The sequence below is a fragment of the Manis javanica genome, chromosome 6 (genome assembly GCF_040802235.1).
Source record: "Manis javanica isolate MJ-LG chromosome 6, MJ_LKY, whole genome shotgun sequence".
Lineage (NCBI taxonomy): Eukaryota > Metazoa > Chordata > Mammalia > Pholidota > Manidae > Manis > Manis javanica.
In genome coordinates, this window is record NC_133161.1 from 57,397,885 (window position 1) to 57,424,674 (window position 26,790).

The window sequence follows — 26,790 nt, forward strand, 5'->3', positions numbered from 1 at the left end:
AAAAAGACTAAAAGCTAAAGTTCGTTAACAACTGTGTAACCTTTATTTACCTTTGAAATATTTTGTTATCATTCTGCTTAAATAGATAAGTATTGCTTCATAGCAACCTATAATTCTATTTAAGCAAGTGACAAAAAAAAAATTAAATGCAAAAAGATGCTTTTTGAAAGGAAAGGAGTGACACACAGCAGCAATTCACTGGAGAATTCCGCTTTATTAGGGAAAGGTGCTGGGTTATATAGGAAGGGGCATGGGGTGATTGTGGTGTTACTTCTACGGGGCTGGTGGCTATTGGCTAGGTGCAGGGATTGGGAGGGGGGCGAGAGGTGATTGGGCTTCAGGTGGCGCCGGCGGGAACTGAGGACCCCTGAAGAGAAGCCAGAAGTTCGCCATCTTACTGGTGGGGGCCCTTCATTCCCCCCTTTCTCCTCTATGGGGTTGTGGACGTTGCTTTCTCTCTGACTGCTTCCTGCTGAACGGGGGCAGAGAAGGGAGTAAGGGCTTGAGGACTGGGAGGAAAGGGTTGATAGGACTCCCCACAGTAAGGACGAGTAGGTGTGGACTTCTTCAGGTTGGAAATCAATGAAGGTTCCCTGTAACCATAGGTTGAGGACTTGTTGATTCTAATGGTGTTGCCAGGAGGATACCAGTGCCAGAAGCCAGGTGTCTGTGGACATTGTTTCCAGGAACAATTTCCAGTGGAGAGAGGGGTCTATCTCAGCATGTGGTGAGGAGGTTACGTGAGGGTGAGGGATCTTCTATGGCCAGAAGCTGATAGTTCCTGAGTAAAAGCTGGTTGAAAGTTTGATTAGAGATCTTTCTGACTTGGGATTTGATGAACTTTATTATACAGGGTAAGAAGAGACAGGCGAGAAGAATGATTATTATGGGGCCTGCAATGGGCCAGAGCCAGGTAAGGAGGGGGTTTGTTAGTATTGAAGAGAATGGGTTGGAATTGGAAGCAGAGTGGAGGCTGGAGGGAAGGTCGGTGAGTTTGGTGATGTCAGTTTCTACAATGCCAGATTCGTTGATGTAATAGCAGCACTCCTCTTGAAGGAAGATGCAGGTGCCACCCTTCTCGGCTGTAAGCAGAGCTAAGGCCCGCCGGTTTTGAAGGTTGACTTTAGCTAGCGAAGTGACCTGTCTTTGGAGAGAGGCTAGGAAATCGGCAGTGGATGTCAGGGCTCCCTCAAGTTTGGCATTGAGATCTCTAATTGCCCATAGAGAGTGACCCAAGGCTCCCCCTGAAAATCCTGCCCCAATGGCTGAGGTGGTCAAAGAGATACCGACCATGATGGGAAGGAAAGCAGCCCTTTTTGTGCGCGAGGGCAAGGGAGGTTGGAGCTCAAGAAATTCTGCCATGCTGTAAAGTGTAAGCTGTGGGATTAGGGTGACGAGAATGCAGGGTGTATCGGAGTTGGGAGGCAGTGAGTTGAAAAGACTGCCATTACACTAAAAGAAGTGTCCTGGTTGTGTAAAAGTCTTAGAGCCGGAGGTAGGGGTGTAGATAGAGAGGCAGTGAAGTGCGCTGGAGGGGGGTGGAGTTGGGCCTACACAGTGGTGGATGGTGAGATTATCTGCGTATTCTGGTTCCCATAGGGGTATGTCTGCCAGGGGGTGGAGGGATTGTCCTGCATGGAAGTAGTTGGAAATATTAAGGGGCACGGCGGCCAGCAGTGGGCGCTGTAGTGATGCACACAAGAAACAATTGGCGGTGTTGAGGGTGTGGTTGAGAAAGATGGTGGTATCTTGAATGAGCTGGAACTAAGAGTAGGAGGAATAAGAAGATGAAGAGGCGCCGTCAAGAGTTTGGATAATGACTTTTTCGGAATGTTCGATATCTGATGCAACTTGAGAGATCTGGGAGTGAGAGGGAACATACTCTCGAGAGATATGAAGGGTACCATGGGGGGTTGAGGACCCCCCATAGTAAACTGAGGCTGTGACTCCGGCGGCCCATCGAGAGTCCCAGGGATCTGGGATTGATAAGGAGAATGAGCCGTTGGGATATTTCATGAAACGGTTGGAGGAGTAATACTGTGGGTACTGGAAGTTACTCATGTAGTGAATGGCGCAAGACCAGTAGGGACATCTCCCGTAGGTGTCTGGCCATCGCCTGCAATAGGCTTGTTTTTGGTCATAGAGGAAGCAGAGGTAGGGAGAATAAGGGTAGCTGCTAGTGAACACTTCGGGGGAGGGAGGAAAGTGGACGTATAAAGGCTTAAAGCAGCCTTCCAGAGGGCAGTCTGATGTGGCAATGAGGGCAGTAATTTTTGTTTGATGCTGTGTGTAAGTCTGTCTGACTTTGAATCACCACACAAAGGAGGCTGGGGTGGCAGGGAAGACAATAGAAATGAGGAAAAAAAGCAAGAGAGCAGTAAAGGAGGGAAAAGTCATGATTCGGGTATGGATGGCAAAGGGGTGAACGGGATTTTGGAGGAAAGAGGACAGTAAGGTCAGGAGTCTGGAGGGAGGGAGAGTCCGTAAACTTTTGTAGGTTAAGAGATCTTTTAGGTGATGTGGGGACAGAATGGTAAGGGGCGCCCTGAATATCAGTTTATGAGCTTCTTTCTGCAAGAGCTGTCCAGCAGCTAATGCCCGTAGGCAGGGGGCCCATCTCTGAACTGTGGGGTCTAATTGCTTGGAGAGATAAGCTACTGGGGCAAAGGATGGGCCATAATATTGGCCTAGGACTCCTAGAGCTTGACTGGACCTCTCATGAATGTATAATAAGAAGGGCTTCGACAAATCAGGAAGATGGAGAGCTGGAGCTTCTACAAGGGCTCGATGGAGCTTAATGAAGGAGTGTCGGGGTGAGGAGGATAATGGTTCTTCAGGGGAGCTCTTGCTGAGGTCGTATAGGGGTCTTGCTAACAGGGAGAGGTTAGGGATCCACGCTGTAAAATACTCAGCCAGGCTTAGAAAGGAAAGGATTTCTGTCTTGGTTTTGGGAACGGGCAGGTCAGAGAGGAGCCGTTTTCTGTCTAAGGTAATGGACTTTCTTTGTTGAGATAGGAGGAATCTGAGGTAAGTGACAGAAGGGGAAGAGATTTGAGTTTTGACAGGGGATACCCGGTAACCTCTGGAAGCTAGAAGGTTAAGTAGGGAGGCAGTGTCAAGTTGAGACTGTTCTCACAAGGGACTGCAGAGTAGAAGATCGTCCACGTATTGTAATAAGGTGGACTTGGAATGATCATGATTAAACTGTTTGAGGTCCTGAGCTAGGACCTGTCTAAAAATATGGGGACTATCTTGGAATCCTTGTGGCAAAACTATCCAAGTGAGTTGTTCAGAATGTCTTGTGTATGGGTCCGTCCAGGTGAAGATGAAAAAATCTTGGGAGGAGGGGTCTAGAGGGATAGAAAAATGGGTCCTTGAGATCTAGGACTGAGAAGTGGGATGCCGAGGCAGGGATCTGTGATAAAAGGCTGTATGGATTTGGAACTAAGGGATGGATAGGGACAATGGCTATGTTGATGAGGTGAAGGTCTTGGACAAGGCGGAAAGATCCATTGGTTTTTTTAACAGCTAATATGGGAGTATTAAATGGGGAGTGAGTGGGTCTGAGGTAATGTTTGTGTAAGAGATCTTGGATGATGGGTTGGAGGCCTATGAGGGCTGAAGTGGTATTGGGCCTGACAGATATACTCAGAGAGGTCATGTAATTTGATAGAGGCAGGAGGACATAGAGCCATGGAGGGGCTTGAGATGTCCCAAACTTTGGGATTTACAGGGTGTATGAGGGCGGAACCAGAGCTTTCATTGGGTAGAGGGGGGTCATCAGCTATAAGGACCATCAGAAAGGGAGTACTGGGGGCTGTGGGAGTGGATATAGTTATGGAAACAAGGAGAGAAAGGATGTCCCGTCCTAGTAGAGGGATGGGACACTGGGGCATAACCAGGAAGGAGTGGGAGAAAGGTATGGGATTGTCTAAGATTGTGCATAAAAGGGGGGTGGGTTAATGGGGAAATCTGTTTACCTCCTACCCCGACTATAGGAGTAATAGCAGGCTTGGTAGGGCCCCGGTATTCTCGCAAGACTGAGAAGGTGGCTCCTGTATATAGGAGGAAGGAGATGGGGCGACTGTCTACTATTAAAGTAACCCTGGGCTCCTGTTTGGTGATGGAAATGGTCGGGCGAGAAACCCCTGGGCCCCATCAGTCTTCTTCTGCCAGCCCCACTACGGTGGGCTTAGGATGGGGGTTGTTCGTCCAGCCTCCCCTTTGGGTGGCTGGGCAATCAGACCCCCAGTGGCCCTTTTTGTGGCATCTGGGGCATGGGGTGGTAGGAGATCTGGGGGAGGGGCACGCCCTTGATGAATGTTGTTCTTGTCCGCACTTGAAACAAGCTCCTGGGGGGCGCTTGTTTGTAGAAGAGCGCCCAGGTTGTGGTTTTATCAGCTGGGCCAACATTTGGAAATTGGCCTAATCAGCCTTTTGTTTACGGCGTTCTCTCTCCTCCTCCCGGTTATGGAAGACTTTAAAGGCCACTGTTAGGATCTCAGTCTGTGGGGTAGCGGGGCCCTGTTCTAACTTTTTGAGTTTAGCTCTAATGTCAGTGTAGCTTTGAGCTAGGAAGTATGTCATAAGGACATGTCTTCTGTCAGGCGTTTCTGGGTCTAGGCTGGTATACTGTAATAGGGCTTGAGTGAGTCTGTCTAAGCTACGCCCCAGAGGGGGGGATAATTTTGGGAGGCCTTCAGGACTGAGTCTGAGAGGGACTGAAGGGTTCTGGCTCAGTCTGTGGGGGAGTGATGCGGTCCAGCTGCGCCTAGTCGAGCAGGTCTTGAGGTGCGGAAGGAGGGCGAAGAAAATAAAGAAAGATAGAAAGAACTGGGAGGGCTGACGCTCCCACATGTCGCCAGCCAGCAGCCCAGCTGCTTGCCTCTGCCGCTCCAGTTGGGCTTAAACTCACAACTCTGAGGTTAAGAGTCCCATGCTCTACTAACTGAGCTACAGCAGGGCTCCTGTTAGTTGCTTATGGAATGCATAAACAGAATGTTCTTTGTTTTCCATTCCTGCCACATCGGCAAGTAGGGGAAGGGCATAGCTAGAAGCAGGGGCAGTGTTTTTACACATCTTCAAGGTCTCTCTATTTTCAGAGTGAGGAGTCTTGGCTCATCTTCAAGGACAAGATATGTTTTTGTGGACAGATAACGTTCAAGGACTGCACCAGTTGTTCTCAAGCTTGTGCTTTTTCATGCTGCGTTCGGGGAAGGTGCTTTCTCATTCTCTCTACAAACATGTGAGAAGACAAAGGCGGTCTCTAACAGGGGAGAAACAGGTGATGAGGGCAAAGACGGAGGAGGCCCCTGGGACGTAGTTAAAGGGGGGCTGAAAGGCTCAGGCTAAATCCGTGGGGGATGAAGGTGGAGGAGGTGAGATGGGGGAGGAGATGGTGGGGGAGGAAGGGAGAAAGGCTGTTGTAGGAGAAGAAGGGGAAGGGAGTGAACGGGAGGCTTCTGCTGGGGCGGTGGCTTGCAGGCTAGGGAAACTTGGGGGTGGTGGGAGGAGGAGGAGGTGGAAAGCTTTGATATAGGGAATCTCCTTCCATTTTTTCAGGTGCTGGCAGTAGTTAAAGAGATCGCGAGTGATGTTAGGATCAAGAGTTCCCCTGCGGGCCATTGGTTGTTATTGTCTAGGGGGTATGTCGGCCAATCTTGGGAGCAGTATTTACGGAGAAGTTTTGGTTTTATATCAGGTGTCAGGGATAGGGTAGCCAGATGCTTAAGCAGGCATTCAAGAGGTGAACTTTCAGGGAGGGATGAGGAGGCTCCCATGGTTAAAGGACAGAGAAGGAGACAAACAGGGGAAGACAAACGGAAATCCTCGGACCAGAGGCAGACGGCAAAGAGACAAAGGGTGTCCCCGATGATCCTTGGTGGTCTGCAGAAACTCGTATACGAGTCAGAATTTCTTAGGAAGTGTGGGTCGTCACCCAGACTTCCCTAAGAAGGCAGAGTGCCGGAGTCACGAGGTACCTAGTGCTAGGAATTTTCGGCGGACGGAACGGATTTCGGCAGACAGAACGTAAGGACGAAGGGGGAAAAGGGAGCGTTATCATCCACAAATGAGTCACCTCGTTTATAGCTGTTGGAGGAGGGGCCTGAGGGCCTGTCGCAGCTGTGAAGGCCTGAGGCGGGGTTTATGTCTGTTGGAGGGGGGCCTGAGGGTCTGCTGCAGCCGTGAAGGCCTGAGGCGGTGATTTATGGCTGTTGGAGGGGGGCCTGAGGGTCTGCAGCAGCTGTGAAGGCCAGAGGCGGCAATTTATGGCTGTTGGAGGGGGGCCTGAGGGTCTGCTGCAGCCGTGAAGGCTTGAGGCGGGGAGAGTTCCCTCCTCGTCTCCGAGCGTCAGAGCCTTGCCAGACAATCACAGTCAATGACACTGTGATAGCTCGGGGAAGAGTGGCCCACTCCGGGGGAAAACTTACCTAAAGGCCAGAGAGGAGTGGTGAGTGTGATGAGCCAGCGCCGGAAAAAGAGGACGAGGGCAAGCTGCTGCTGGTGTCGGGGGGAAGATGGGGCCCAGTTGGGGTGTCCCATCTCCTAGGTTTCGGCACCAATGAAAAGAAAGGAGCGACACACAGCAGCAATTCACCAGAGAATTCCGCTTTATTAGGGAATGGTGCTGGGTTATATAGGAAGGGGCATGGGGTGATTGTGGTGTTACTTCTACGGGGCTAGTGGCTATTGGCTAGGTGCTGGGATTGGGAGGGGGGCGAGAGGTGATTGGGCTTCAGGTGGCGCCGACGGGAACTGAGGACCCCCGAAGAGAAGCCAGAAGTTCGCCATCTTACTGGTGGGGGCCCTTCACTTTTACCTCTAGTTAACTCTGATATGTTCCAGAGATCCCCTGGAACATATCAGAGGAATTTTTTCTCATTGGAGAAAGTATTTGACTAATTTGGCTTATTTATCTGATATATATATATATATATATATTTACCAGGAAAGCACTGTCAAAGAGAATGATGCTAAACTTTGTTACTGAATGTTTTGTGTTACAGAAATATCTAAATTTTCTTATATCAACTCTTATAGTAAGTTCTCATCAAGTCTTTAACCATTGTCATTTGTAAGTCTTTTGTCATTTATAGTCACTGTTTTATTATTCCTAAACTAGTAAAGAACTAGATTTCAGCAGAACAGGTATTAGTTACATAAGATTACATAAACTAAAGAAAATGATGTTGTGTCTTTTTGTTTCAAATGTTGCTGATAAAGTGTTTTAAGCTTGTTCTCTTAAGATGACAACAGTTCAGTAAATGACTATCTTTGTAAGCAGAATTGAAACATTTATCTTTCTCTCTACCTGATCCTCCAGAATTTAAAAACTTTCAGTGACTATTTGTATATTCCATGGCAGTATGTTTATTTGCACAAGTTCAATAAGAATCTGCTTTCCTTGTAAGAAGACTAATTAAAAACACTGATTATACTACCAAGGCTTTGACTGGAATGTCATACCTGAGAGACATGTGCATAAACTCAGATATGAAGAACTTTAAGGAACTAAGATTGACTTTATAAAGCCAACAAAGCCCCTTAGAAGAACTGGCCTGGTACTTGCTTACAGAGTTCCCAGCATCCTTACCAGGTGAGTAAGGAAGGTCACTTCCTGGCAGGTGCTGGAACCTCAAGAAGAGAAGAATTCACCCAAATCTACAGGTACTGAAGGCACAAGTTCATGGCAAGTCTGGCTTGGCTTTCTGGCCTCAAGAAGCCCTTAAAATTCAATCTGAAATTCCTTACAAAAAGTTCCAGCAAAGCATATTTAAAAGAGCCTGTGTAATCAATTGCTCTTCTTGCTGCACTTATGCAAATAATCAAGCCAGCTGTTAATTATTTTCTTAACCTGTTACTTCTAATAAAAATGAGGGTGATTTTAGAGAAAGTATTGTTTCAATAACAGCCTTATCCATACTAAATCCTAATACTAGTCATTGGGACATAAACTAGATCCAGAATTCCAGCTTCTTCAAAATATCTAACTATGTTTTAGTTTTCTCCTGTCATTGCAATTAAAATTTTACTATTTCTAGTTCTCATATTCAACCATGCATTCTTAATCTCATCAAGTTTGTCCTTCCAGAATGGAAAATCCAACTCCAGATGTTGCTACATAACCTAATAACACAATTTGTTTTATCTTGCCTAGAAGCCACAAAACTGCAAATAGTAATAGAAATGAAACCCAGAATAGAAGCGCCAACCTTCTGAGGCCCTCTCAACTGACCAGTGATGGAGACCTAGCTGCACCCTTTACTGCGCCCCCTTCTCAGCATGAAGCAACCAGAGCGGCCATCGCCCCTTTTCCCTAGCAGCAGCTAGAGTCTCTATCTGTAGAGGGGAAAATGAGACAGGGACCATAGGCTTAGACAGAATAAAGTGAGAGCCTCTGAAGAAAGCAAGGCAGGATATTTGCAATCAGAGCAATGTAACTACATGCTGGAAACCCCCCTCCTACTAAAACTATGTTGAACATTAAGCTCTAGAATCATTCTTCAGTGAGATCAGTTAATGTTCCCCAGATAAAGAAGAGTAGCACATGTTTTATTATGCTAATCATTTGTAATCATGTATAGGATTCACTTTAGCATACTAAAAAGCCCAGGCCTATGTGCTGTCTTTCCTCCTTCTGATCTATGTAATTTTGCAAGCTGAGCAACTGACTTAGCATGCAGACCCAGCTGTAGATGGCATAGTAAAAGGCAGGATTCTTTAGCAAATATACAATATCTCAGCCCACCTTAGAGGCTGGGCATACAGTCTCTTAATGTGTGCCTGGACCAAGGCACCAGTGTCCCAGAGAGAAATCAAGGCAGGAGATTATCTTTAATCAAGGACCCCTTGCCATCCTACTCCTTTTACTAACCCTTAAGCCCTGTATCAACAGGCTGGTCCAGATTGTCAGAGACCACATGGGGGCCATCCAACTGACAGTCCTCCTTGCTCAATACAAGCCCCTAGTAATCTTGTTACTCCTGCTTACCTGATAACTTATTAAAAATAGAGTTAATACAGTCCAGCTAATGGTGCTAAGACAACAGTATCAGCCTTTATCTCCTTACAACTGCAAAACCTTATTAGACCCATAATTGGGTCCCTTAGGATCCAGAGAAAGGGGGGAATGAAAGGGCAAGCTCCCAGATTCTATTTTAGCCAATTGAGACCTGGATCCTACCTCAGCCAATTGGGACCCAGATCCTATTTCACCCAATTGGAGCTTGGTCTCTCTCACCTCCAGTCAGAAAGAAATACACCCACCAACCCCAGACTCTTCTAATTGACCAAAGCCATGACTCATCACCCCCCAACTACCCCCAGGCCCAGCCAATCAGCCAGGGCCACGGCCATCACCCCCCAAACTGCCCTGGAAACCCATAAAACCTTTGTTCTGGGGAAAACGCGCTCTCTTTCTCTGGCATCTTGCCACTGCATTGGTGTAGATGAGAGATTGAGCTCAAGCTAGCTCAAATAAAGGCTCTTTGCTTTTGCATCAGTGTTGGCTCTTTGGTGGTCTTCTGGGATTCGCAACTTTGGGCACAACAGATACAGAGGAATTCAGTAAATAACTTTTCAATAGGAATTCAGTCAGTAAAGGTGAACTTTATTCAACTTTCTCCTTGACAGGCATTCCATTTCTTTTGAGGTTTTTCATTAGATTTTTTTCTTTAATGAATGTGTATCTCTTGGTTCATTGTTTCCCCAGAAACTAAGTACATGTGGGGGAGATGAGAGCCTTGCTGATCTGGGTTCTAGTTTCTGCCCTGGCCATTGTACTAGTTATGTGAGGTTGAATAAATCTTCTCTGTATCTGTTTGCTAATCTGTAAAAAAAATAAAAAATAAAAAGGTGATTGTATGTCCAGGGAAAGGAAATCCTGGGGCAAAATACCCCTAAAAACCAAAATCAGTCAAAAGGAGAAATAAAGTTTAAAACCTGTTTATTGCTCACAAACTGCAGTCCAGCCCATCTCTCCTGCTCAAGCAGCCACAACACCAGCCCTCCCCCTCATCTCTCAGGTACAGATAAGCCCTCTGTTGCCCAGGTAATTACCCATTGATATGGAGATGAACTTCTCCACCCCTGAGGAAAGATGCAAATGCACTAAAGCCTACTTATTTACACCTCTGATCCCCTGTTGATATGCAGATGCCCAAAGCCAGGCAAATTCTGGAAATGTTTCAATTTTACCCACAATCCACCCCTCCAGAAATCTTGCCTTACAATTTACTCGATCCCCCTCTTCGACAAATCTAGTAACATGCAATAGCAACAGCAATAAAACCTTGATAATCCTCAAGCCAGAAGATTCAGCCTATGCAGATTAAGTACATGTACTTTATAGCACAATCTCTCACTAAGCACAAAATACGTTTCTACACTTGTTCACTCATTCCTAACAATCATGCTAGATTGCTCACAAAACTTTTACCAAACATTAGGCAAAGTCAAGCCTCTCTTTAAACATTATTTTCTTGACAACAGCAACACAATTATAATTCTCAAGCCAGAGGATTCAGCTAGGTCACTTTACAGCACAATCTCTCACTAAGCACAAAAATACGTTTTTACACTTGTTTACTCATTCCTAACAATCATGCTAGATTGCTCACAAAACTTTTACCAAACATTAAGCAAAGTCACGCCTCTCTTTAAACATTATTTTCTTGACAACAGCAACACAATCATAATTCTCAAGTCAGAGGATTCAGCTAGGTTCAAAGTCCCATGCAGATTAAGGCCAAAGCTCGTCCATTCCAGCCATCACAGGGCAGCTGCAGCCAGGGGCGTATCCAGGACACAAAGAGTGTAGAAGCAAATAACCGTAGTTGTCGGGGGCCAACTTGCTGTTATTACAGGAATACATAGAAGGCCTGCTTCCAGGCCTTTTTCCCCAAGGTGCCAGAAGAGCCAGCCATCACCAATCCATGTGTTGAAATGTCCAGGGCCATGTCCATTTTACTCCTAACTGCTGCACCCATCCTTGTAACACATGTCAAATAAAGTGGGTACCTCGATCGCTCTCAGTAACCAGCGACCGACCATAGGCTGCAGAGAGATGCTCTAGGCTCCTCTTTGGTGGTTTGCTGATCTGCACAACATGCAGGGCACTCCTTCCGGGCTCGGCTGACTTCTTCAAAGGTGAAAGACAAGCCACACTGATGGGCCCACATTGTCTTTTGAGGTGTCTATGCCACACCATTCCATGGCCTTTGGGTCCAGTCTTGCACCCACCCTGCAATGGGATAGGAGGTTATTACCTTGGTCGGAGCTGTTCCGGCAGTGGGCTCTGTAGCCAGCAAGGCATGGTACACAGCAGCCAGTTGCTTCTCTGTCAAGGTGACCCAAACCTCTGCTCCTTTCCATGGTTGTGGCCAGGCTCCGGCCGGCAGCAAGAGCAGCAGCAGCGGCAGCAGCAGTAGCCTTAGGCTCAGGCCACGGGCCGGGGTCAGCATGGCCAGCAGTGGTGGTGGAGCCTCCACGACCACACGGGTGTAGACACATGTCTCTCAGCGCGAGCGCCACTTCTCCCCATCATTTCTAAGGATGGCCCTCCCAAAGGTTGCACCCATTATGACAGGTTTCGGGTTCACAGGAATCCTGCCAACTACGCCAATTGTAAGTCCAGGGAAGGGAAATCCTGGGGCAAAATACCCCTAAAAACCAAAATCAGTCAAAGGGAGAAATAAAGTTTAAAACCCGTTTATTGACTGCAGTCCGGCCCATCTCTCTCTCCTGCTCAAGCAGCTACAACCGCAGCCCTCCCTCTCACTTCTCAGGTACAGATAAGCCCTCTGTTGCCCAGGTAATTACCCACTGATATGGAGATGAAATTCACCACCCCCCAGGAAAGATGCAAATGCACTAAAGCCTACTTGTTTACACCTCTGAACGCCTGTTGATAAGCAGATGCACCAAAGCCAGGGGAGAAAACCTGGAAATGTTTCAGTTTTACCCACAGTGATTAACCCTCATTTTTCCTCAGCAGTTTATGGAAGGTCCAAGTGGGAAAGTCAATATAAAAATACTTTACAGATAATAAAGATGAATTGATTAATTCATGTTTCTCATATGCTTTTAATTTAATTGAAGAAATTTCTCATGGGTAGAGGAAAAGATAAGTAAATTAATACATTTTTCCTTTCTATTAAAGAATGGAATGACTCCTCTAATGCATGCTGCTTTTAAAGGAAAACTTGAAATGTGCAAATTACTTTTGAGACACGGAGCTGATGTAAATTGTCATCAACATGAACATGGATACACAGCTCTCATGTTTGCTGCGCTTTCTGGTGAAGTTTTAGCATTTATTCTAATATATTAATATTAGTGACCTATACGTACTTGATATAAGTACATATATATTTTTAATTGAATGTATTCATTATAGTAACTTTAAGTTCAATATTTATGGAAAAGAATAGTGGGAAGTCGTTTTTGAAAAGTTGTAGAACATACATTATATGGTTAATTTGGTGATCTTCTTAGATATTTAAATAAGTTGAATCTTTGTATTGATAATATTTTCTATGTAGTGAGCTGGATCTATTATTCTTTGAAGTTAGCTCCTTTGATGTTCTGTCTTTGCTTTTTGAAGTAGTATGGAAACTTCTTGGTTTTTCTCTTGAGAAAACACCTGCTCTGATAGAGCTGTCTGCTGCACTGTCATTTATGTACTATATATGATGATCTATTTGGAAACTTACTCTGATTCATGTCGCTTATGATTTGCTGAATAAAGGCAATTGGGAAAATTTTATCTAAAATTTAGTGGAGTTACTGTAATTGTTGCAGTTTTTAAGAAAATGAAGATGTAATATAATCTCATACTTCAAAAGTAGTAATCTCTATGTAATCCTGGAACAAGAACATTTCTAAGCATGATATAAATATTGAATTCAAAAAAGACAACATTAACCAATTTGCTTACATACAATTTTAATATTTAGTATACTAATATAGAGTTAAAATACAAATTAAAAGCTAAGGAAAATATTTTTTACGTGTTGTAAAGGGTCATTTCATTGCATGTGAAAAATTCTTATAAGTAAATTAAAAATGACAAATAGTGCCATAGAAAATTGGATAGAAAACTGAAGAGAGAATAAAAGAAAGACAGGTGGTGAATAAACATATAACACCTTCACCAATTACCAAAGAAATACAAATTAAAATAATAAATTATTATTTTGCACTTACTGTATTGGCAGAGGTCCCAGCATTGCCATGGGAACTGCACTTTTTGGGGGTATGAATATCAAAGTAACCTTCCTGGAAGGCAGCTTTGCTTGATGCATTTAAAATATGCATAACCTCTGATCCAGCAATGTTTTCCAGGAACCATTCCTAAGGAAATCGAAGTTCAAACTTGCAAAAAGTAATGGAAAATGCTGTTCACTGAGTATAGTTTATAAAAAAGCAAAATTTGTTTGATTCTATTAGTGATAGAATGCAAAAAGAATAAATGCAAATGGATATTTAGAGAGAAAAAAGTATAGAAAGATAGACCCCCAACTGTTAGTAGTTATTTCAGGGCCTATCAGTGAGGAATGGGATGGGTTAGTAGATATTAAGTAGAGACTTCCATTAATTTTCTCTCTTCAGCTTTATTTTGATTTTTTTCATTAGTTTTGACTTTATACTCAGCATTATCCTTAGAAAAATGTATTTTGTTTTGTTCAAAAAAATAAAAGGTGATACTCAATTCCATACCAGTTTGTATTGGTGGGTATGTTTTCCAGAAAATAAGGTTAATTTCTATGTAGGTTCTTGTAGCATTTTACTCCTTACTGTAGTTATGATTTATATTTTACAAAAGATAAAAGCATCAAGATGGAAACCTAAAACTTAAGTGGGCAAAAAAAAAAAAAAGGCACAGATAATTTAGAAGGGGGTGTTTGAATTGTGCATTCCTTAATATTAACAAATGTTTCCTTTTAACCCTAGGTAATAAAGACATCACATGGGTAATGTTGGAAGCTGGTGCTGAGACAGATGTTATTAACTCTGTAGGAAGAACAGCAGCTCAGATGGCAGCCTTTGTTGGTAAGTTTTTATGGCAATTTTATGTTAGGTTGCACCTAATATTTCCTACACAGAAAAAATAGCCACTTTGCTTCTCAGAGTACAAATACCATCATGTTTATTTTTAAAAAGACAAAATGTTTACAGTTACTAGGTTTTGTCTAACTTAATGAAATACCCAGTGACACTTTGAAGAAAATAAGTTACTTTGAATTTATGCTTTGTGAGATACAAAGAATGGTTGAGGCCATTTTAGTTGCAGTCAAATACTTAAGACTATGTTTTTTTCTTTCTCTAAGGCAAGTAGCTTAACCTAATATTTGGAGTTAACAATACTGGGTTGAAATTTTGGCTGTGCCACCCAAAAGCAGGTTACCTAATTATTCTGACCTTAAGTTTCCTCATGGTGATATAGGTACTTGGTATTGAAAGGATTAAATAAGATGATAGACTTAAGGAGCTTCATATATAGCACTAAATAAATGCCATCAGTTACTGTTGTTAATAAAAGCAATAAGGCAATTATTTCATAGAAAGGAGCATTAATAATAAGAGTCTGCTGCTTTGTTATCATTCTCATCAACCCAAACCATTTCTTATATATGCCCAATATTTCTTGGTATGTTAAACCTGTTACTGGACTTAATGTAGGGAATTTAAAAGACAGTGGGAGTGAATATTTGATAATTGGTATTTTGGCCTCACTGAATTGGCAATTAGAAGAGTCCTTTGATAGAATAGTAAAGATACAAAGGTCTGATTCATTGGAAGTACGGTAAGTGGCCTTGCTAGGACTAATAATTCCTTGCACAGTCTTTATACCAAGCATCACTCTAGGAGCTTTGGTTACAGTGTGGACAATACAGAGGCTGTTCTTGCGTTCATGGCACTTAGAGGCTGATAGCAATGATAGGCATTGTGAAAATATAATCCATGGAACAACTTAAGGGTTGCATAAAAATATGTCAAAGAGAGGGATCATCTATCCTATTCTAATGGGATTTTAAGAGAAATTACATTTAGAGTGATAGTGGGAATTATTCCAATATCAGGAAAAATAACTATATATGTTTTGTTAAATTACATTAAATTATCTTAAATCTAATAGTAGGTACTGTTCAGTCACTGAGTCACTTTATGACAGCTCTCTGAGAGCAAAACCCTTATTTTAGTTCAGTTTCAAGAGGACTGAGAAAGGTGTGACCTTGCTAGGGAAACTTCAGAGAAATATTTATCTCCCACAGTTAAGGTTTTCCCTGGTTGCCCCCAATTCACCTCTAAGCTAGTTTTGAGGGTGTATAGCAGGGAACTAACCCTGAAGTAGGAATCTTGAGAGTTGTATTTTAGTTTGTGTCTGCTGCTAGTTAGTTACCAGCGCACAGGCAAATCCCTTCACCCCCATGGGCCTCGGTTTTCTGATCTGCACCATAAAGCTGATGAATTAAATGTGAAGTTCTGTTTAACTCTACAAGTTTTCATTATGTCCCTGGTGTAACAAAATAGAGCTCAGATAGAGGTTAGGTAACTTTGGCCAGATCATGGGGCTGGAAGTAGAGGAGCCTATTCTTTCAACTATTAATACAATGCTCTTTCCTTTTTCTTAACCCTACTATATTAAGAAAAATCTAAGGTAGAAATTGTCCACAATCCCATTCTAAAACAAGAATAATGTTTTCATTCCATTTTAATGTATTTAGAATGATTTCATAGATGGGTAATTACTCCCTTTTAGTTGATATTCTGTTTTTCATTAGTTTTTTAAAAAATTAATCCTCCCCTCTTATTTTCCTCAAGCAGAACAGTATATATATATATATACCTATGTGCACACACCTGCAAGATTCTTATAGTCTTTTAAAAAACTGATCATACATATTAGATTCTTTTTACCTGTTTTCTTCAGTTACCAGCATGCTACGGAAGTCCCTCCCATCTCAGTAGGTATATATCAATTTCATTATTTCTGTAGCCTAATATTCCTTGATGTAGATGTACCATAGTCCAGTTAGCTCTCCCTAATTGATAAATTTTACAATCTATCAATTTTTTAAAAATCACTTCACTACCAATAATGTAATAATGGCCCTGGATCTTATATTTTTACATGGTAGTGCTTTAAAATCATATTCCCAGAAGTAAAATGGCTAAGAGGGGATTATATATTTAAATTTTAGTGTGAGTCTAGATTGCTTTCCAAAAAGGCATGACAATTCACATTCCCATTAATATCCTCAACAGAACTGGGTGTTTTCACTCTTTCATTTTTGCCAAAGATGGTGTATCATGAATTTACTTTACCCTTGCTATTAATGAAATTAAACTCTTTCTGTTGTAGGGCATTTGTATTTTCCTTCTGGGCATCTGCTTGTATCTGTTAACTCATTTGACCGTTGGGTTGTCTTTCGTATTGTTTTGAGAAGCTTTAAGTGTATTATGGCTGCTAACCCTTTGCCTGTCAAATGTGTTTCAAGTATTTTACCATCAGCCTTATATTTCTTTTGACTTTCTGGGATTTGCCATAGAAAATATACTTGAAAGTAATTGTAGTTTTTTTCTTTTATAGCTTCTGTGTTTCTTGTCCTGCTAAGAGAGGTCTTCTTGACCATGGGTTAAGTAAATGTTTTCCTAAATGTCCTTCACATATTTTTAAAATTTCTTTTTTATTGTACTTCTAAAATTAGTTTTTTTACAGTTCATGTCCCCCTAGACATATAGTTAATAGTAATGTTATTTATTACGTTTATTAACCATTTATTAAACTGCACAACATTTTCCCACTTGAAAATGAAATACCACTTTGTGTTAAGTGCAATACTCTGATATACTGGCATCTATTTCTGGATCTAGGACTCTGCCACAGATTTTTTTGGTCATTTTCTATAATACCATATTGTTTTGATCACATTGACTTTAAAGTAAAATAAGAGTCCTCCCAGTTATTCTTCTTTAAATGCAACCCCTCTTACCCAAGTCCTTTCCAGTTCTTGTTGGATATTCATTAGATGGTTATATTGTTATCTGCAGAGAATTGATATCTGTATATTGCTAAGACTTCCCATCCAATCACATAGCATGCTTTTACATTGTTTTTTTTTTAACTTGTTTTTGGTTCTTTGATATTTATTAGATTATTCCACATCAGTCCTTTCTTTTAGAATCTATTTAAGTAAAGCTACCTTATTTTAAAATTTTTCTGAGTAATTTGTAGTTATTGCCCCTATTGTAAGGAGAGTTTGTACTACTACTCCTCACACTGTCATTTCTAGCTGGTTATGGGTAATAAAGAAAAAGCTATTGATTTCTGTTTCTTTCTTGTCATTTTATTAGTCTCCTGGGTTTTATAGATATTCAATTTCATTTTATTTTCCATTTGAGTTAGTTTCAGGATTCAAAGAATAATAGTAGCTATAACTGGCATGTCTTTTTTCTGTTTCTAATGGAAATATTTTTAGCTATTCACTTTTAATTATGATATTGCTATTGGTTTTATCATTGCATAATGCCACTCTTTGTCTTGGTTAATTTTTCAGATCTACTTTTTTGTGATATTATAGCCATTCCCAGTTCCTTGTTTGTTTTTCACATTGGTCAGTAATCTCTCTTTCCATCCTTTATTTTCAATCTTTATAATTTCATTGTAGTAGTGTAACTATTCCAACACCTATGTTTATAAACAAAGGTAGGTTCTGTTTTACAACTCATATCTCTCTCTCTTCTAACAGATATTCTGCTTATGCATATTTAGTATAATTGCTGATAAACTTGAGTGCCTTCCTCTTCTGCCTCACTTGTTAATGTCATTTTCCTTGGGGGCTGTTTTTGCGTGTGTGTGTGTGTGAGCATCTGCATGTATGTGCTTCCTTACTGTGACTGGCCTGGTCCTGTTAGAGGACCTTTACTTCTCCTTCTATTAACTTGGAAGGCAAGAATGTCTCTCCTTCCACTAGTGCTTACTTGCCTGTTCATGCCACTCCCGGTTAAATCCGTATTTCTCAGTATGTCTAAAAACAAGAACAAAACTATATCCTGTGCTTCACCCCGCCGGGTGCTGTATTTGTCCATTTAGCAACCCTTTTAAGATGAAATCCTTGCAGCTATTTACTTCTCCAGATTGTCCGTTTTTGCCTTGCTGGGTTCCGTGGCCCACGTTTCCTCCTTCACCGCTTCCACTAGCTGTGAACTTTGCTGAGAGACCAGTGTTTTTCATACTAATGTTATTAGGGTGTCATTTATGGTGCGGTACTTCTTGCTCAGTACTCCTCACACGCCACAGCATAACTTCACAACTGTGCTGTTCCCGTCCATTCACATGAACTATCTCTGCTGCCAAGGCCTGTTGTCCACTCTCTCTTCTCTTTGCTCCTTTTTGAGATCTCTGACCTCATTCAGATTTTGGTTACAGGACCTTCTCAGATGGTATGTAGATTGGATATTGTTTGAAACTCATCATAACCTGAGACTACCTTTCTTTTGGAAATGTGAGTTATGTCTTGGCTAGTTTCATGATTCTTGTATCACTGTTCTTTCCTATCATATTTAGAAGTTCCTCTAAATCCTCGTTTTGCAAATGAGAATTTGATTTGTTTTCCTTTGTAAACTTTTCACTTCTCATTCTGGAAGCTTATTTCAATTTCAGTTTATCCTTGGAAGTAAAGCATTTTGCTAGGCTGTGTATACTTGAGGGTGTGTTTTCATTAATCCTGCTTAGGACTTAGTGAGCCCAGTCAATTTAGAGGACTGAAGTCCAGTGATAGTAACCCTGAAGCAAAATGATGCACTTATTCCCCTGCCTCAATGGCATTTATTTTCTATATTAATAGTACTCTTTTATTTTGTTGTATGTATTCAGAATTCATAAATTAAAAACCAATAAAATTAAATATTAGTTTCAATTATAAAAATTTAAATATAAACTAAGTAAAAACATATTTATAAAGATAAACTTTAACTATATGTAACACTGTAATATAAATGATTAGATTAGTTAAAATAAAATAACAAAATAATCTAAGCACTATCAAACGAAAAAGGTAAGTTTTGAAAAAAAGTATTTTGTTTTACCCTTCTCACAAAAATATAATCTTAAGAAACCCCTAGTCCTGTGACAGTGTCATTGTTATATAGCCAGTATTTTGTACAAATATTTCCAACTGCTAATAGAGTCATTTCTGACCATACCAGGTGGGATACTGATGAGGAGGATAAATTTACAAACTAATTCCATATTTTCCTCTGACTCCTATATCCTCAAATATGCTTAAGTCTGTTTTGATATTTTTAGGAGCTATTTTAGAATACTTTTTTTTTTCAATAGGAGTGCTCATCTTTTTATTGAAGCTGGGTATAGATTGTGTTTTAAGGAAGCAGTCTAATTTGTCTTCATTTTATCTATTTTCTTCATAGATAGTTGCCAATTCCCACACACAGTTATCTATGTTAATTTTGAAGCTGTCATGTTCATATCCCACTTGCAGTAGGAAATTTGATTGACTTGTTTTTTCTCGTTTCTTGAAGATTATGAAGATAGAGATGATTGTTTCCTAAACAAAGTGCCTCAGATTTTTAATATATTTATTACTGTTGATATCTCCTCAAGACATCTATATGGAGTTTTACAATTAAAAAAAAAGAGAGAAAAAGAAACTGGTTTTTTGGTACTTAAGAATAGTATCTAATATAAAAAATGATAATGTGATCACTACTACAACTTCCCTTCAAATCAGTGATGTGTTCTTCATCTACTTCATCTTTTTGTTACCATTTTAGTTCCCAGTAAAAGACAGGATGACCTCTTCCAGTTTGTCTATTACTTTTAAAAATTTGAGTCTTTCTGCAGTACATAGGAATCTGTTTACACACTCTGTAGTCTGTTGGATTGAAGTGTTCTTGTTTGGCGTTGTGGCTGTAGCTTGGCTGTGGCTGTGGTTGTGCTGTCAGGACAGTTCCACTGAAGGAGCCATCTGTTGGAGGCATTGCATAATCTTCCAAGTTTGCTGGATCCCCTGGGTTCCTTTGCTCTGCCTCTCACAGTCAGGTAACGCTCACGGGGTCATGCAACAGTGGAAGGAAGTGCTATGATCTCTAAACCTATGGACCCAGGGCCAACCAACCAGTGGGTGTTTCACCCTCCTCTGAGACACACGTGGGAAGCCTTTCCTCTCTTGGGTTCTTCAGGAGCTCCCAGACAAGCTAAGCCCTCTGCCAGCCTCAAGTGCCAGGGTCCACTGGGCCCACAGTGCATCCCCACTGCAGTCATCTGCTGTCAACAGGATCAAGTGGACAGTCCCAAGACCAAACACAAGTGGGCAGGGACCACACAGGCCACCCAGGGCGGACCAGTCCCTGGGAGCCCCAGTGTCTGGATCCTCCCCCCAGGACTGTGCACTGCTGGTCGCTCAGCCCTAATCGGGCAGGCAGGAGGAGGAAGTCTCTCCTCTGGAGATCCCAGAAGATCCTGCATCCACAAAAGTGCCTTGCAGGTTCTGCCTGCTTGCCCAGAGTGGACACTTCCTTACCCCAGAGAGGTCGTGGAGAGAGAGCTGGGAATGGGGAGGCGACAGGAACACACAGTCAGGCCACCAACTTGGCCTGGGAAGGTTTTGTTTTCAGGGAACCATGTTTTACCTCTAGAAATGTCTGAGAGAAGTGGTGCAGGAATCTGTGAGAAGCCCTAATGTGGACTCCAAGCTTACGGGAGCAAAAGCTTTTTCTCCTAATTCATTTTACAAAGAGGCACAAAACTTTTCTCAAATTCCAGGGGAGAGGAGATTAGCTTAATAATAGGAAAAATAATAGTAATTATCCTTATATAGAATAAATTTTTATTCTATAAAGAAAGCCAGATATGATGAGGGAAGAACAATCATTGTGCAAGAACAAACATTTAAATTACAAGCAACTTTTATAAAATATTTAGGGTAAGTTATAAATTGAACACTTTTTTTGTAATCCACATGGATGTCATATGTCTTGTGGATTCAGTGTCTTTAAAAGCAGATTATGTCTTCACTTCACAAAGCATGCTTATAAATGTTTCCCTAAATATTTTACCTCTCCTCCTTCTCACTCTCCTTTCCTGAAAATTAAAGATAATGCATGTTTACTTCACAAGAACACAGAGCAACAGAATAAAAAATTGGAAAATCTCTTATTTTGAATAATAAAATAACAAATTTCCTATTTTTCTATTAAAAGGTCAACACGATTGTGTGACTATAATCAACAATTTCTTTCCTCGAGAGAGACTGGATTATTACACTAAAACCCAGGGACTGGACAAAGAGCCAAAACTGGCCCCAAAGTTGGCAGGCCCTCTGCATAAAATTATCACCACGACAAATCTTCATCCTGTCAAGGTAGGGGACTCTCTATTATATTTGCTTTTTATTTCAACATTGCTTTGGAGTTTAAACGGCTTTGGCTGTATAGGACCACAGTTGTCTTGGGTCGGGTTTTGTAGATGTAGAGCTGGTCGATACCATGAAGGAGTGCTGTCCGTTTAAGCCTGAAAGAGAGTGAGAGAGACTGGCAAGGGCAGGAGGAAAATGCCGGCAGAGGTGAGTTCAGCTAAAGCCCGGCTTCCACCTCATCTCCAGCTCCCTGGAGCCCAGGCAGAAGAGCCAGGTGTCTGGGTCCATCAGTCTGTTGTTGGCTGAAGCCTGTCCCCAGAGGGAAAGGACTGCCTCCTGGGGTGGCTCCCATGGATGAAGGCTTCCCCTGGAGAAGGTGGCAGCTCGGAGCCCGTAGCACCAACCCTCCTGGCAGCTGGGCCTGGTGCACAGGCGTGGTAAAGAGGATCCGGTGGGGCACCAGCGGCATCCACCACAGTAATTAGCCTTCCAGGAAATGTTCTGAAATGTACTCATGAACACATTTTGTGATGCAACCAGCTGTTTGACACCTTTAAAAATATAGTTCTTAAGTATTAGTCAAATCGTGCAGATTTTCAAATGTTGTAGACCAACCCTCAAGTTCAAAGGGCTTAACTGGGAAACTATAAGAGCCATTCTGAATTATACCCACTGCTGTTCTCTTCGTATTTTTGCATATAGCCTTTTTGCTTTTTTTAAATCAATTCAAATGAGTATAATTTCAGCGAGTCGTTACAGAAAACTCCATGTGTGCTGCAGTGATGTTATCCTTTTACAGATTTCAACGTCTGTCATAGATCTTCATCCATAATATATAGATGTGATAGTAATTCAGAAGTCTTTAGTGAATAAGAGAGTAAATTGGGTCAAAAACTGAGGGTTTTTTGCCCCTTCAAAAGGTGTTATTACAAGGTAGTGAAATAGATTTCCCTAGAGGTCTATTATAAAAGAAGAATCTGTGGAATATACTGAACACCATTAAAATAACTGGACAGTTCTCATAAAATGCCTCTTTTGAACACTAACATTCCTTTGAAGATACAAGTTTCAAATTGTGTATACTCTTATCACTTTTAAATGTATCCTTTGCATACAGTCTTTGATGCTCAAGAAACAAATAAACTAACATAAATATGCTTGTCATGTGGCTGTTCACCCAGTTAATTTTATGGGCCATGCAGAGAGATGGCAAACTATCATATCTTTCCTATATGACAGAAAAGGACAGTGTAATCTGTTTTCATTTTTCAAAACTCAAGTCTTTTACTTAACATTCTGAAAGAACTGCTAGAGGCAAGCCTGTGGTCCTAAGTAGACAAAAAAAGAAAGTCAGCCATGAATCACATGTTTGTATTTCTAGTGGAGCATATATGGGACTTAGAATTGAACCTTTAGAAAATATTTAGCCTCTTCTGGACCAGTGGTTCTTTTCCTCACAGCACAGGCTGGCTAGGAGAGAACTCACATAAATAGCAGCGACTCCCCCTCTGTGGCACTTCTTCTCTCAGGGGTGGGGCAGGAAGAAAGGACTTTTCCCAGGAATACAGTATTTCTCAATGTAGAGAATATGTGTGGTGTTACAAGGCCAGTCATTCTCCCTTTAGCCTGAACATTATCGGATATTCTGGTTTAGATTGATCAGGAGAAGTTCCTGTATTTTGCTGGTTTACTGTCTTTTATATCTATATTTCCACCCCTTGAGATTGCAGCAATCTTGATTATTGCAATATTGAGTCTGTGGGGTAATTTTTGATGTTTACATGGAATCTAGTCTCTCAGGATTAAGTGTCTGAAGAATTATTGTACCTCTAAATATCTTATCTCCAAAGATGTATATTTGATTAATTAGATTAAGGGCATATTTATACAGGCAATAAGTTATTAAGATTTGTAAACTGGCAAGCCTACATTATACTTTTTAGAGTGCTTGGCTTTATTTCATGATTATAGTTCCTTCTTTCATATCAGACCTTGTAGGTGTAATTTTTATAGGTATAAATGATTTACTCATGTGAAAACCTTTCTTTTATCCATGCTTCAGATAAAAGCAGCCCAGTTGCTTTTGTGGAGGTCCATTTTCATTGTCTTGCCCCCTTTCAAGGTGGCATGCTCCTTCATAGAACATATGAAAAAGTAACCAACAGCCACTCTAGAAAGCCAAAGACCTTTTAAAGTAAACACAGAAACCCTCCACAACTCACCTTTTTTCTACAGTGCATCCAACACAATGGCATTTGCGTAAGATCGGGTGGCTGCTATAGCAATAAAAATGTTTGCTTTCAGCAGGGATTTGGGGAATTGCACCAGTGCCAGAGCACAGAAGTTACAAAAGAGAAAAACAGAGTCACAGGAAAAATTAGCGGAGTTGCCCAAGGGGTCTCTAAGTGGTCAGCAGGCAGATGTGGGCAAGTGATCCTGTCTGTGATTATTAATATGATTTTTTTAGACCAGAATTTTTGACTTAATAACTTTTTAAAGGAGAGTCTTAACAAATAAAAAAGCTCAAAATGCCACTGTATAAACACATTCTAAAGTAGCCATTCTTTGGGAGCTGAGATATATCTGTCTTTTATGCCTATAAAAATGTATTTCTTCCTCCTCAAAAAATGATTAATCTGGGTTCTATTTGATATTTTTAGAAGAATTTTTTACTTGTGAATTTAAAACTTGATGCTTTGACTATAAATGCTGTATATAAAAATATTGAGCAGACAGCTTCAAATGATTGAAGTTGACAGAAATATAAGCAGGTAATTAATGAACCTTTTCTGCCACAGGTTAATTTTTGATATGTGCAATGGCAGAGAAAGTTGTTGGCGAATTTACCAACAAGGACTCTGATTATACTTAATCTCATGAACTCTAATAATTTATTGTATTTTGGGTAGTATGTATCAATCTAGTAGTGTCAAAATAAGAAAAATCATTTTAATTTCACAAGGACATTTAACCTATGTTAAATTTCCAAGTAGGAGGCTAGGTACGAGTTCTACTTAAGTTAACTTATCTTTCTTCATGTCTAAAGAAAAAGATCTCATTCATGAAATCTACTATTTTTTGTTTCCTAACATTTACATTGCCTGAGGATATGCAGTTAGCTCCAACCCGTAGGTTAACAAATATTGATTTTCTGCTCTGCACATAGAACACCCTGATGGTGCACACATGTTTACATTACTGGCATGTCACCATGGATTTTTACAGCTACCCTATGCAGACCTACTTTAGGTAATCTACCCTATAAAAAAGCCAATTGAGAAAAACACTCTATACTCTTCATTACACTAATTTTGAGCTTATATAAGAAAAGTGTGGGACTCATAATGTATCTGATTTGATAGCTCTAATATTTCTCCTTTTAAAGCTATTTTGGCTTTCCTCTTTGACCTGTTCTCATTACTATATGTGATTAGAAGCATATTATGAAAATTTCCACAGAGAAATGTAGTTAATTGGAAAATAATACACCTTTTATTTTTAGACTTATTTCTTTAAAAATCTCATTTCATTATAATTAATAAGAATTAATGAGAATTGTAGTTCTAGCCATGAAATTCCCAAGCTCAGTAATGTTAATGAAAAGTACTGATTGCTTAGTGATTTGATTCATATATAAAAGGTGTGTAAATATGTCATGTTTATCTTTAATAGAAGTGCTTTTTACAGAGACAGTAAAACCATGACTCTGAATGTCATACCAACATCCTGATTTAGCTAGATGACAGACCCCATGATAACAGACATACAGAGTTAAACAGATTCTACAGTGTCTGGGTCCTTCACTATTAGTTTTATGACTTTGATCAGTGTTAATTTGCATTCTAATTTGGATTAGCATAATAAATAAAGGACCATAAGAAAGACTTTATTTGGTAATCCTTGAATCAACTAAAACTGACTACCTAATTTGTATATGAAAAAGTTTTCCATGGAATTTCTAAGCTCACTGGAATTTCTTCTAGATTGTGATGCTTGTAAATGAGAATCCTCTGCTGGCAGATGAAGCAGCTCTGAACAAATGCTACAAGGTGATGGATTTGATTTGTGAGAAATGTATGAAGCAGAGAGACATGAATGAAGTATTGGCTATGAAAATGCATTACATCAGCTGTATCTTTCAGAAATGTATTAGCTTCTTAAAAGATGGAGAGAATAAACTGGACACTCTCATCAAAAGGTACTGTTTTTACCATGTCATGTATAAAATACACTCAAATGGATAATGTCTTATTATATGAAGCCTCACTGTAGGTTAAAAAATTATGCATTTTATTTAGCAGTGATTGTTACTGTTGGGCTCACATTTGATCTGTAAGAAACAGGGACAATATTATCCTTAGATTAAGTGATTAATCATCCTATACTCTTTACAATGATGCTTTTGCAATCCCCAGTTGTAGGTGAGGAATCTGAGGTCTGGAGAGGCTAAGTAGTGTGTGCCTGATCATAGAGCTAGAAAGTAGCCCAGTTAGTTCCCAATGTGAGGAGAGGTTGCTGCTTTGGATTCATAAAGGCCCTCGTATCTCCATGACTGTACCTGAGCGAGATGTGTGTTACCCTTGTTCTCTAACCACCAGCAATCAAATTCTCCTATAGTTTTACTGAAATAAATGAACTATGTCAGAAGGGTGTGACTCCATGAGAATTTTCATTCTGTGTATAAATAACTGACCTGGTAATAAGTAACAAGCTAACCTGATAACAGTGTTTAGTGTTTTGATGGCAGGGGTCATGTCTGTAAATATGCCCTAAACCTGAGGAGGCCAAGCCTAATGTGCAGAGATAATAGCAATTTGAATTGAGCCCATCACCATGATTTGGAGAGACAATGAAAATTTTAAGTATCAAAGAAACTAATAAAAGTTCATGGGTTCAGCTAGAAATGCTTACTGATTCACCTCCAGTTACTTTTCACAAAATGTCTTTCAGTTTGTTAAAAGGCCGACCTTCTGATGGCTTTCCAGTATATCAAGAAAAGATCATTAGAGAAAGTATCCGAAAATTTCCTTACTGTGAAGCTACTCTCCTCCAGCAGCTGGTGCGAAGCATTGCTCCTGTTGAAATTGTAAGGCTGATCATAACTAAGTAAACTCTATCAGTAAGACCTAATTACTGTATTTTGTTCAATTAAAGGAAAGGTCTCTTTTGCATTAATAATAATAAAGAAATAATTATTTATTATTTTAGGAAATTTTCGGGAACAACTGTGGAGAGAAATATGCCTGTTAATTCTGTTTCTATATTATCCATTTCCCTTCTTTAATCCTCTTCTTTCACTTACATAGCTCGTGGTTTGACATGCAGTATTCCTCTGTGTCAGAATGTATATGGAAACTTAACATTTTACATTCCTCTTTGAATGTGTAAACATGGGTACACAGCTGCTGTG

The 26,790-nt window shown here is 40.7% G+C and overlaps 1 protein-coding gene across 1 annotated transcript in view; it reads left to right on the plus strand.

Annotated features, from left to right (window-relative positions):
* The window catches only part of ANKMY2 (ankyrin repeat and MYND domain containing 2), a 53,391-nt gene that overhangs the window by 13,886 nt on the left and 12,715 nt on the right, over positions 1-26,790 (plus strand). Inside the window, exons 3-7 of the mRNA XM_073238744.1 lie at positions 12,161-12,299; positions 13,954-14,052; positions 21,226-21,386; positions 25,364-25,578; positions 26,331-26,466. Coding sequence (XP_073094845.1) covers positions 12,161-12,299; positions 13,954-14,052; positions 21,226-21,386; positions 25,364-25,578; positions 26,331-26,466 — 750 coding nt within the window. The remainder of the gene's footprint in view (positions 1-12,160; positions 12,300-13,953; positions 14,053-21,225; positions 21,387-25,363; positions 25,579-26,330; positions 26,467-26,790) is intronic.